General features: G+C 35.1%; 1 protein-coding gene across 1 annotated transcript in view; it reads right to left on the reverse strand.

Annotated features, from left to right (window-relative positions):
* Window positions 1-11,954: 11,954 nt before the first annotated feature.
* Window positions 11,955-14,176, reverse strand: part of LOC125658021 (A disintegrin and metalloproteinase with thrombospondin motifs 1-like) — a 32,350-nt gene continuing 30,128 nt past the window's right edge. Inside the window, exons 17-18 of the mRNA XM_048889052.2 lie at window positions 14,092-14,175; window positions 11,955-12,145 (exon numbers count right to left, since the gene is read on the reverse strand). Of these exons, the coding sequence (XP_048745009.2) occupies window positions 11,991-12,145; window positions 14,092-14,175 (239 nt within the window). The 3' untranslated portion in view covers window positions 11,955-11,990. The remainder of the gene's footprint in view (window positions 12,146-14,091; window position 14,176) is intronic.

Below are 14,176 nucleotides of genomic sequence, written 5' to 3' on the forward strand. Positions count from 1 at the left end.
AGATCGTTATAACGACCATAGAATTTGCGAAATGCTGACTTTTCAAACCCCTGTACCATCAACTTGTTTGTAAGTAGCTTGCCTCGATTTAAAAACTGACCATACCCAGAACAAGCTCTTGCGTATCGAATCAGTTGAGATATAAACACCATATGCAGGTGATAATGGAATTCTGCTACATAAATATGGGAAGTTGACGATGGAGAAGCTGAAATCATCCAGTTTGTCAAAGTTGAGATGTTAGTTTGGACTCTATGGTGTCTTTTATTTCGAGTTCACTGGGATATATCAAATCGACATATGAATGAAAGTTATCATTGTTAATAGATAAAACGTCGTCGATATACTCAGCTAGATATTTTTTCTTCTCACTTAGAAGTTTTTGAATTATTTTGCTTCATATGAATATAAAAACATGTCAGCTAATAACGGAGCACAATTCGTGCCCATGGGAATCCCAACAGACTGTTGGAAGACCTGATCACCAAAGACCACAAAGATATTGTCAACGAGAAATTCTAGCATATCTTTTTATTTCATCTTCAAAGTACTTGTGTGTGGAATCAGAGTTTTTTGGATGACTGATCACTAGATATGAATATTTCCATTTTCCATTTTTGTTGAAGAACCAACTAACTATGATGTCAAAAAATCTAGTCTTTAATTTATCACGAGGAATGGTCGCCTAAAGTGTTGAAAAGTCATATGTTTTGATGTTGTTGATTTGAGAAAAGTTTTGTGATTTTAAGTTTACTAAAAAGTTCTTTAGAAAGTTATAAAATGGAATTGCTGAATTGTCGTTGTTTATCATTTTCTTTGACTGCATTAGTCCATAACCACTTTTGGAAATAGATAAAGTCCTGTATTTTGTTTTCCATATTTGTTTTGTAGAAATTACGTATTCTACCTAACTGTGCTAATATATTTATTGTACTGACATGCATGGTATTTTCCAGAACTTTCTTTATTTGTCCTTAGATCGATAAACAATATCTTACTCACATTTATCTGATATAAGAACATCAGTAAGTGTGTGGAGGTTACCATGAATGGGGTCATTAGCTACTATCTGTTGTTGTTTTTATCAACTTGATGGATAAACAACAATGACTCATGGTTTAGTTATGATTCAGTCTTTTATTGATATATCATGATAACAGTTCCATTCTATTGTTGCTTTTAAAATTTGGAACTTCACTGTATCTGCTCATATTCTCTTGCTGTACAATGGATTCAGCATCTATTTTTGTCAATTAACCAGGCAAGCTATTAATGAATTACTACTACTTACAGTCTAAAGTAACAATTACTTTCGATGACGATGAAAATCTTTCCATTCTGCAGCATGCTTGCTACATTTCCATATAGATGTAATGATAATGTATATTATGTAGGGAATTGACTAGACCACAAGGAAATAACGTGAATGTAATGGGACTCTTTCCAAATACTCAAAGATGGAAAGTTTAACGCAGTCATGGACATCGTTCATACAAAAGACCAAGTATGCACGATGTCATACTTGATTCACTTTTACTTTACATCAATAGACAATCAGGTCCACATCATATTCGCACAAATCTGCCCTCTGTTCCATTGAGGGTTTTACATACGTTATTTGAAGAAGCCAAAACTAGTTTATACTTGGATTTTTGAACACCAGAATATAGACTGAAGTCGATAATTATAGATGTTGCCAATCACATGCTCTTTGAACCACCGCCTATATATGTCATAAATGTCAAAAATCTAATCTTTAACTTATCACGAGGAATGGTCGCCTAAAGTGTTGAAAAGTCATAAGTTTTGATGTTGTTGATTTGAGAAAAGCTTTGCGATTTCAAGTTTACTAAATTCTCTTAAGAAGTTTTTAAAATCCACAGTTGATTTACACCACTTCTGGCATATGTAATGGAACAGTACTTTTGAAGTTAATATTCTAGTGAGGAGCAAAGATGGAGGCTTGGCAGAACATTTACTGGATCCAGCAATGTATTTTTCTTTGTAAGGGTTTTATGAAGTAATAATAATAATAATAATAATAAATTCTTTTATTTAGACAGGATAGCACAATTAGTACAAATGACTAGTTTACATTGTGGTCCTGTATAAAACATATTCACAGACAGATAAATGAGAGAATAGAAAAATAGATAACATAATATAAAATATATACATAAAATACACACACGATATCACTGGGGGAAAAATAAACATATATATATATATATATATATATATATATATATATATACATATACACATACATACACACACATACATATATACATACATACACACATACATATACATCAGTTAAAGTTTAAGAATCCAGAAGGTACTACCAGTAACTCATATGCATCCGACCCATTGACTGGACTATAAAATATGTCTAGAACTAAAAGAATTTTATCTTTTGAAAGGACAGTTGGAGTACAAGTAAGATTACAAAAAGTGGAATTAATGCCAAGTTTGTTTAAAATACAGATGTAATAATGAGCCTTACAAACAAAGAAAATGTTGTTACAAGCTATGTTAGCTGGAACTACAACATATTCCTCATGTAACCTATCTAATTCTTTTATCACTTCTGGTGTACTAAACAAAGAAGGATAGATGGTACGTACTTTTGTTTTGATGTGTCTAATACGTGGTTTTGATATTCCTCTTATACTCTTGGTGTGCACTTCGATACCTTAACCTATCTCTTCGAATGTATTCGTTACATCAAAACTTGATTATGTGAACTGTCTGTTTGGAATCAACGAGACCACCTTGAACCGCTTACAGAAGGTACAGGACACCGCAGTCGGGCTTGCATCGAGGACAACGACACGGGGTCATAATTCTCCAGTCTTAGCACAGCTGCATTGGCTTCCAGTGCAGTATCGTCCACAATAAAAACAAATCGTGTTGTTTACCTTCTGCGCGGTGACAGGATGTGCTCCTGGATATCTACAAAAACTCATTGAAGTGTATTCCCTATCTCGGCCACTAAAATCTGAAACATCACTGTGCCAAACATTCATACAAAGTCTTTTGGAGAACGCACATTGCACATTGCTTTCCCTGATTTTTAAGCTTATTACACAGTACAAGTTTTTGTCAATTACCGTTTTAATGCAAATTTCTAAATATTTTCAATGTTTTATTTCATTGATTTCTAATGCTTTGCATAGTGCTCGACATCCCCCCCCCCCCCCAAAAAAAAACCTTTAGTTACTGATCTTAATTATAGTGTTTTATTTTGGTAATTTTACAGATCTTATGCGATACTGTCATATAATTTCATTTAATTGTGTTTTATTGTTTTATCCCTCTTCTTACCCTTGTAAAGCGCCTTAGAGTAACTTGTTTTATACAAGGTGCTATATAAATTTTATTATTATCATCATTATTTATCCATTCTGACAAGGTATCAAGTTTTTTTTATATGTTATTTCAGCTCTCTTAAATAGGCAGTAACCGCAATGGAATATATCTCCTCCCTTCTTCCTAAACGTTATCATGAACAAACATCTTTAAGATATGTAGTATATTGAAATACATGGATGCTTCCCCTCATATTTTGTAAGTCTTGCACACATACTTCAGAAACTGGATATTTCAACATCCTCAGATGTATACTCCAGATTATTAGATGAAACTTTGGGTCATTTCTTTATTCCATGCCGGAGAACAATTTAGATTCGTTGGACATAAATGTGAATTTTACTATTGATGTTAAGACTGAGAGACAAGATACAGAAACCCAAGTTTGTTATTGGTTTGCATCTTTCATTATCACTTGGGCACCTTAATTTTTAGACTTGCCCAATGTATTAAAGGAGAAGACAATATATTTCAACTTATCTCATTTCCTGACAACTAAAGATGATGACAGAAAGTTGACAAAAGATATCGGATTCTCATTTCAAGAATAGTCAATGTCTTCCTTCTACTCTTGACCTTCCTTTATGAAAGACAGCCAAAACATTTTAAAAGGTCAATACTCAAGTCATTGCAGGCATAACACATTGTAATGTCATCAGAAGTTTTACCTTTTACTTCTGAATGAACAGAATTATTCAGACTTTGTTCAAATCTCCATTGACTATGAGGACACTTTGGGTGAAATCTTCAGACAAGCTGGTCTTGATCGTGATGTGATAACAGTTCAGGTAGGTGGTGATCAGCTGACACATGGAAGGTTTTCTCGAGTCTAACGCCAATGTGCTTCACTGTCAAACAAAGGTTTGATAATCTTTCTCCTATCAAATTTGAATTTTTGCACACGAGTATGTACTTTTTTAATCTTGTATGTTCGAAGTTCTTCAAGAAATCTAGTAGCGATAAGGGCACATTTGAAGGTGAGGGAGTACAGAACCATATAGACAATATCAAAGTAGATGTGAAAAATAATTATGATCAGGATATTGACTTCTTCCTGTCTTTTCTGAACGTAGGTGTTGGGGAGGCGTTATGTCCTATTTTTGGCATGAACATAAAGTTAGACAATCCTACAAAACATAGTTTAGACGTGGTTTTAATCGCTGTCAGGGTTTTTGACGTCACAATGCACTGTGCTCAGCTTAGGAAAATAGTTAAATTTTCGGCTGAGAAAGCTAAGGAAAAAAAACCCAGGTGATTTTTTTCATTTATTATTTCTACACACTATTTATCAACATAGGTATTAGTTTTAGATATGTCACTAAAACAGAAATCAATATCGTCTTTGCTCTTACAACCTATCTTTGAGTCAAATCCTGTTTGACGTGTTTCATACCGATTGTTAGACCGTTCTTGGCTCACTGATTTTGATTACGGATGACTCCGTTTACATGGGTTCACGGCGGGTGTGACCAGTCGACGGGGGGGGGGGGGGGGGGGGGGGGGGTGCTTACTCCTCCTAGGTGTATGTTTGTGTGTAAATGTGTATGATCTATATATATGAGTAATGTAAAAGTGAGTTTTGTCCGGAATATTACCCGACTATACGTGTACGTTATTGTGTTTTGGAGATGAATTTTTTCAATCTATTTCATTTTTTTTAATTAAAAATATCTCTTATCAAAAATCTGTATAGCTATCTACGATTAAAAACATTTTTTTTTAAAATGTTCAAATAATTTTACATATGACAGTACAAATTTTAACAGATAACAGACATTGATTAACCTCATAAATACTATCAAATACAAAATTAAGAATTTGGAAAATACGGACCTCTGTACACACCAGAGGTGGATCAGGTGCATAGGAGGACTAAGCATCCCCTATTAACCGGTCACACCCGCGGAATCTTATATGTTAATCAGGTAAACAGCGACATCCGTGGTGAAAGTATGTAAAGAACGGTGTAACAACTGGTATGGAACACATCAGACAACATTCAACTTAATTGTCAAGTTGAAGGCCGCACCAGGATATAATTTCTTCACTTATTCATACATTTGCAATTATGCACCTAACAAATACAATGTTGTTGCAAGTTGTCAGCTGGAACCAATACATATTCATCATGCGACCTATCTAATTCTTTCATCACCTGTGGTTTACTACACACAGAAGAATAGATGATAAATATTTTAATTTAACGTGTAAAATACGAGATTTTGATGTCTCTTCTGCGTTTTTTATTCATTCTGACAAAAGTCAGGTTCTTCATTTTCGTAATTATCGTCTGGCATCTTTGACAGAATTCACAATAGAGAAGTTCTCTCGTTAACTGAAAGATCAGGACTCTCTGAAGTTCGTGCTTTTTTTTTTCCTATTTAGAATAAGTGATTTCTGATCGTCATTTTCAACTATATCAACATAATAAGATATGAGAGTCCAAATGGACTATAATTGAAAGGCGAAGGACAAAAACATGTAGGAGGAATTTGTATTCGATGTCCTATATCAAAGCACTGTAAAGTTTGTAATTAGGAAGCTTGAAATCAAGAGTAGAGTTATATTTGTAGGAAATACATGAAGTTTAATCCGTAGCCCGCTGTGTTTTTTTCTTGGACCTGGATAAGATGCATTACACTATGGTAATAAAAATATATTTGGGCGATTTTATTTTTCATCATTAAACAGCAGAATAGGGTGACTATCAAAATTATGTATAATACGTGTATATTGTAAACCATTGTTCCTTAGAGTACGTTAGGTTTGCAGTAAAACAAGCAAAATACTTGGAAATAGTTTGGATTAATCGTGACGTCGACTGCTCCATAACCCTCATCTCAATATACACGTGTATATGAAAAGGTGAAGATAACGAACATATTCCAGACGAGTTTCTTTAATCAGATATGGTTTGCCATGTTGATTACCTAATCTTTTCTTACCTCTCTGTGTGTGTCCATCATACATTATCTCTTTTAGAATTCGCCTTGCGACACTCATGTCAAACCTACACCATAAAAGCTTTCCTGATCACAAACGAGTTGAATGAAAAATGGTGTTATACAGGCCTAATATGATTTATGAACATTGTTTTCCCCTTTAGGGGCTGTATAGCAATGCCTGAATGTCATTCTTCCCCATCTCCCTTCTTGTTTTTATTCCAATAAGTGTGGGTTTTTTTAAATTTTCATAACTCCACCTTCCAGTTCCTGTTGTAGTTACAGGCAAGATATTTCATTAAAGAAGCGTACTAAGGGGGCCAATGCTCAGAAAGGCTGGATGAAATGCCTCTCCCAATCCAGTATACAATTGGCTTTGTCTACAAACATAACTTCTTCGTTTCATCTGGAGAGCATAGGAAAGGCAATAAAATCGTCCTTTGCAAACAATTATTTCTGGATGACCGAAAATGTATTTGACATGTGATATGTATTCTATTCTATCAAAGTCATCAGAAAGCTTTATAGAAAGATTGACTCCTGATTGATGAAAGCATGGCACATTTTTAAACAAAATAATGTCCTAACTCCTTGGCATAAACGGTGAAAGCTCATATATTAGACTTTTCCCATAACCTGTTGGTCTGTCTTTTGAATTAATTATAAAGAATCAACTTGACACGGCTTTTAAAATGTCTCACATCAATCTTTCGTTTTCAGGTTGAAATTTTGAACTGCTTTCTTTAGTCTGATTGCTCTGCTTAATGCTTTCATGAAAAGGTGAAGATAACGAACAGTGTCCAATCGCATAACTCTTACAAGGAATACAAAATAGATAGTTGGGTAAACACGGACCCCTGGGTATACCAGAGGTCGGATCAGGTACATAGGAGGAGTAAGCATCCCCTGTCGACCGGTCACACCCGCCTTGAGCTCTATATCTTGATCAGGTAAATGGAGTAATCCGTAGTCAGAATCAGTGTGCCAAGAAGGGCCTAACAATTGGTCTGAAATACGTCAGACAGCATTTAACCGAATGTCAGGTTTTGTTTTGGTAAAAAAGATTGTTATTACAACGACCATAGAATTTGCGAAATGCTGACTTTAAACGAGAATGTCGAAACCCCTGTAACATCAACTGCTTTGATTTAGAAACTGAACATACGCAGTAAAAGTTTCTATAGAAAACAAATTTCATATGGAATAAAGTCTATATCTACTAGGAATTATATTGACGTACTATTCTAGTCAAAATCATTTACTGTGGTTTCATCATTATTCGTTGAGCACTAATGCCCGTTGTTAGATATATCAATCCTATTTCTATTTAGATAGTGACATTGTTCGCGCATTCCATGTACAGAAGGAATTATCATGTTTTTCACACGTCTACATGTAACCAAATCAAGGAGAGGGCAAAGATAGGCCTGCTGCCCAATCCCAATCATTATTATACCCCCGCAACAAGTTGGGGGGGGATACTGGAATCGGGTTGTCCGTCTGTCTGTCCGTCTGTAGACGCAATGGTTTCCGGACTCTAAAGCGTTATCCTTTCCACCTACCGTCACCACATCATATATATGGACTACCCATGGGATGAAGATGTTCCCTATCGATTTTGGGGTCAAAAGGTCAAAGTCAAGCGCACTGGACATCGAAGTAGCAATATGGTTTCCGGGCTTTAAAGCGTTATCCTTTCCACCTACCGTCACCATATCATACATATGGACTACCCATGGGATGAAGATGTTCCCTATCGATTTTGGGGTCAAAAGGTCAAAGGTCAAGGGCACTGGACATCGAAGTAGCAATATGGTTTCCGGGCTCTAAAGCGTTATCCTTACCACCTACCGTCACCATATCATACATATGGACTACCCATGGGATGAAAATGTTCCCTATCGATTTTGGGGTCAAAACGTCAAAGGTCAAGCGCACTGGACATCGAAGTAGCAATATGGTTCGGTTTGTCATGCCATTTGTTTTTTACACTCAGAAAAGAGGTAGTTTATACCTATTACCAACACCCTTTGGGAGATTGGGGTAAGCGGGGGGTATTCTTAGTGAGTATTGCTCACAGTACCTCTTGTTGAATATAATATTGTTTAAATTAAATCATAATGAATTCACATCTTCAATGTAAGTCTGTGAATGTCACAACCCATGGCGAAAGGAAATCGCTACACATATTGATTCTATGTATGTCACAACCCACGAGAAATTGACTCTTAAGCAAACACCTGTTTGACTTCCCTGAGTACATGTAGATAAATAGGGATGGTAATTAGCAATAGCGATATGTGTCGTTTATCACTGAGACTTTATATACTGACTTGTTAAGCCCCTCTCTGCTTCATCATACAATCGCCCGAAATAAGCTGGCATCCTCGTTGATCTCAATTAATGATAGGGGAACCCGGCACTTTAATTTTACAAACATCATTTGTAATTTTTTCAACGTAATTCTTCTTGCTTTATTTCCTCGAAATCAGAGGGCAATTCATTCACACTCTTTGTTCCCTTTCTCTTTACAAAGGCCATGTGTCTGAGAAGAGATGCAGTGAAATATTTTGTGATATTGATGTGTCCACCATATTCTGAAAGTTTATGAGCTTGTTTTTCTTGACAATAGCCTCGGCACCAGCCATAACAATTCTAACGTTGCCAACGCCCTCGTTCAACCGCATTTTTCTCATCGAATTTTGAACCTTTCAATCAATCCCCCCAAGAAGTAGAGGGGTTCCTCATGGGTAATGAGGCACATTTAGTCTAACTTTTCCTGAAAAATATTTAACATTATTTTCAAAGCGGAGTTGATCATATGAGAAAATTGTTTTACTAAAAATATTTTAAGACAATGAGATTTGATCTGCAGGAATACTGATGGTGTCTATATGACATGTAGAAAGTGCAGTATTCCCTTAAGAAATGTACAGTCTTTGCGCATGATGTCAAGGTAATAAAAAGATTGCCATTACCCCCTTAAAATTATTACACACACTTTACAGAAACGCCGTGATAATCAAAATATGTTTGCCAAAAATTCGACTTGCTATGAAATTGAAGCTAATTGAAATGGATTGTAATATGTAGTGAGACATAGCTGACATGTAAAGTAGCATATGCAGTGCTCTTGTCATTCCGCTAGAATATAAGTAAATATAATATAATTGGGTTTTAAGGTCAAGATATAGGACTTACGGCAGGTATGACCGTCGACACGGGATGTTACTCCTCCTAGGCACCTGATCTCACCTCTGGTGTGTCCAGGGGTCCGTGATTGCCCAACTATCTATTTTGCGTACAAGGGTCCGTGTTTGCCCAACTATCTATTTTGTATTGCTTATGGGATTTATGAGATTGATCACTGTTCGTTATCTTCACCTTTCATAATAGGGTTTTAAAAAGTGATTTGGTTTTAAATTTCAAATATACTGAGTGAGTAGTTTGAAAATTTCAAATTTGATCATTTGTAATCTATACTTAATTCTAAAATCTTCTCGTATGACCTTTAATTCTACATATTTTACAGTAGTGACGTATTACATTGCTAATGATATGCTGTAAATTGAATTTCCCTAATTAGGGGCCATCACTGTTGAGCCTGAAGTTTATTTGGTACCCTCAGAAAATTAAAGATAAATCTCGGACTTGGTACTCGGGAACTAGGCACGGTACCCATCAACACATTTTTACCGTTGTGATATTTTACGATGATCATATTATTCTGATGATCTAATTTCCCTAGTTAGAGGACTTTAATGTTTTCGAGCTCGATGTTTATTCAATATGTATGGTAACAGATCTCGGACTTGGAACTGGGCAGTAAGATATGTTGCCATTCCTATATTCTATCAGTAGTGGTATCCTGTAAGTTATATTTCCCAGATACCTTCAATATCAAGAATTGACGTAGAACTTAAAACTAGGAAGCTAGAGATGGTACCATTACCGTATTCTAAAATGATATATTACAATAGCAGTGATATTCTGAAAATTTCATTTTGTTAAATGACTTCGATGTTTCCGATCCGGATGTTTATTTAGTATATGTAGGAAATGCTAGATAGACCTCGGACTTGGTACACGGAAACTAGAGATATTTTAATGGAAGTGATTGATTTACGATGATAATAATGTCCTGCAGATTTCCTTTCCTTAGCCTTAGAATGCAAATCCTGGAAGCTCTTGTTAAGCTGCTGACGCTATGTCGATTCTAAAGTCACGTGTTACGACAAAAAGATGGAGTTCTAGACGAAATGTTTGGGAAGATAATAGTTTCTGAAGGAAAGTAGGGTTACCTACACTTAAATCTTACTTGATGAAACATTTTTGATATTAAGATCTAAAATGTTTATTTTATTCGGAACGTGAAGATAATAATCTTCAAACGCAGTATCTTTATGTTTTAAGTAGATGAATTTTCATCAGTTTACCTTTCGAATGAAGTCAAACTTTTGACACTGCGAAGACAAACTCACTGTATGTTTTAAAGAATCGGAAAGAAACTGATTTTAACTACAAATTACTCCGTTTACCTGATCAAGATATACATGTAGGGCTCACAGCGGGTGTGACCGATCAAAAGGGGATGCTTACTTCTCCTAGGCACATGTATCTCTTTTATAGGATTGATGAGATTGATCACTGTTCGTTATCTTCACCTTGGATTCCAATATCATGCGAAATAAACAAAATCCTTATCAACATATACATCTTCCCATTTATTACAAGATGTAGAAGTTGCGCGAAGGCAAATTTTAGTCCTGGTGTGTAAACATTCACATGGGATTACAAAATGTGTATATATTAGTATCACATTAGTTATTTCCAAGTTTTGAAGACAAAGGAAATTCCGTAAATGTTTTAACCTGCTGAAACTCACCTGTATATGCTGTTTATGTCTCTCAACTGATACAAGAGTGCTTGTTCTGCCCATGATCGGTTTTTAAATCGAGGCAGGCTACAGACAAATACATTGATGGTAGAGGCCTTTCAACGATCTCGTTTGAAGTGAGCATTCAACAAATTATATGATCGTTATAATGATCTTATTTGCAAATACAACCTGTCATTAGGTCGAATGCTCTCTGACGTGTTTAATACCAATTGGTAAGCCGTTCTTTACATACTGATTTTGACTACGAATTGATCCGACTACCGATAGGAAGGAGGGCTCACTGCAGGTGTGACCGGTCAAAAGGGGATGCTTAATCATCCTTGGTATCTGATACCCCTCTTTATTCTCATTAAAATCATGATATATATTGAGGCCCCAAACTCTATGGACCTTATCGTCGCCTTTCATCCTACTGCGGCCATGATTAAAAAATGAAATCAGTATTAACTGAAAATGCTTTAAAATAAGTTTCTTCTGTTTTGGCCCATTGGTTCTTCAGAAAAAACATTTTTAAATGACCCCACCAAATGTTCACTGTTTCTTAATTATCTCAAAGAAAAAACTGACTCTTTTTTTAACCGTAAGATGATTTGTGGGAATTCGATTAAAAATAGTCTAGGGAAGTCGAAAATGTTAAAAGTTTACGGACGGACAGACAGACGCTGTACGAAATGTGGTTAGAAAAACTGACGTGTGTTTTCAGATCTGGTGAACTAAAATGTATAAAATCCAGAATTGATAATTTAGTTTATTGATATTGCACACACAAGGAACATTTAGGTATGTATTGTGCAATTTTTTCCAGTGTACCCTGGCGCACATTTACAAAGACTTCCGGCCTGATTGTCATTGCACTGACATGCGCAGTTGGACTGATCCACTGTTGCGCCATTGTAGCAGAAGGTGTTGCATCGACTGCTGCAGTCAATTCCTGAGTGTAAAAAACATTAGACTAAATTAATGCAAGGAAATATAGCATAGATTAACTATTGTACATATATCTTTTGATCTAAACATTCTCACCTAATTAGAAACTATACTTTCAAGGCCATATAAAAATACTTTATAGACATTTCTTGATTTAGAATTACCATCCAAAGTAGAATTTGTGAGTTTATACTTATTGCTAAATATTTTAATGATAAATAGTTGATTCTGCAGATATAATAGAAAGCAATTGCCTCTTGATAAAAGCATAAGAATCACTCAGCAAATAAATTTTGATATCTCGATAAATACTATGCAAACTGCAGCTGTCTGGCAAAATGTGTATAAATACTTGTATCACAACGGCATACAGCTGCAAGAGTGCTGAGCAAATGTACTGAAGACATAATAAATGATGGAATAAGTCACAAAATGAACCATAGTGTGAATGAATAACAGAATAAATCAGATGACTGACAAAGTAAAGCAAATATATAATGACTAACAGAATGAAATACAGAATCACTGACAAATGAATCCAAATTATTGACAGGAAGAATTACAGAATTGCTGAGAGACAAAATGATTTACACACTAAATCGTAGAATGACTGACAGAATAATTCACCAAAACACAGACAAGATAATAACAAATGACTGAAAGAATTAATCGCGAAATGATTGACAGTATGAATCACATGACTTACTCAAAAATCTTCTAATCACAAAATGAATAACAGAATGACTGATAGAGTGAATCACAGAATGACTGACAAAATAAATCACAGAATGACTGACAGAATAAATCACAAAATGAATCACAGAAAGACTGACAAAATAAATCACAGAATGACTGACAGAATAAATCACAGAAAGACTGACAAAATAAATCACAGAATGACTGACAGAATAAACCACAGAATGAATCACAGAAATACTGACAAAATAAATCACAGAATGACTGACAGAATAGATCACAGAAAGACTGACAAAAAAATCACAGAGTGACTGACAGAATAAATCACAGAAAGACTGACAAAATAAATCACAGAATGACTGACAGAATAGATCACAGAAAGACTGACAAAAAAAAAATCACAGAGTGACTGACAGAATAAATCACAGAAAGACTCACAAAATGAATAACAGAATGACTGATAGAATGAATCACAGAATGACTGACAAAATAAATCACAAAATGCCTGACAGAATAAATCACAGAAAGACTGACAAAATAAATCACAGAATGACTGACAGAATGAATCACAAAATGACTGACAGAATAAATCACAGAATGAATCACAGAAAGACTGACAGAATAAATCACAGAATGACTGACAGAATAAATCACAGAGTGACTGACATAATAAATCACAGAGTGACTGACAGAATAAATCACAGAGTGACTGACGGAATAAATCACAGAAAGAATGACAAAATAAATCACAGAGTGACTGACAGAATAAATCACACAATAAATCACCGAATGACTGACAGAATAAATCACCGAATGACTGACAGAATAAATCACAGAATGACTGACAGAGTGACTGACAGAATAAATCACAGAATGACTGACAGAATCGTAATATGACTGAAAACATGATCACAAAATGTTTGACAGAATGAATCATAGAAAGAATCATAAGAGAGTGACTGAATAAATCACATAATGACAAGAAGAATAAATCACAGAATAAATACAGGATGAATGAATGACGCATTACTATATAAACAACAGCATGGCTGAATGAATTCTATGATAATTTACAAGCTGTTCTACAGAATGAATCACAGAAGGACTGAAAGAATGAATCAAAGAATGATTGACAGAATGAATCACAATAATTGACAGTATGAATCACAGAATTACTGCCAAAATGATCACAATGAGTGTCGGAACGAATCACGAAATCACTCAAATAATGAATTAATACAAGATAGAACTCACCATAGAATCCACTGGCGCAATTACAAGCACACAGTTTTGTATTAAACGTTCCTCCATTAGAGCACTGCCCTTGACAATTCTTCAC

Source organism: Ostrea edulis, chromosome 9 (genome assembly GCF_947568905.1).
Source record: "Ostrea edulis chromosome 9, xbOstEdul1.1, whole genome shotgun sequence".
Lineage (NCBI taxonomy): Eukaryota > Metazoa > Mollusca > Bivalvia > Ostreida > Ostreidae > Ostrea > Ostrea edulis.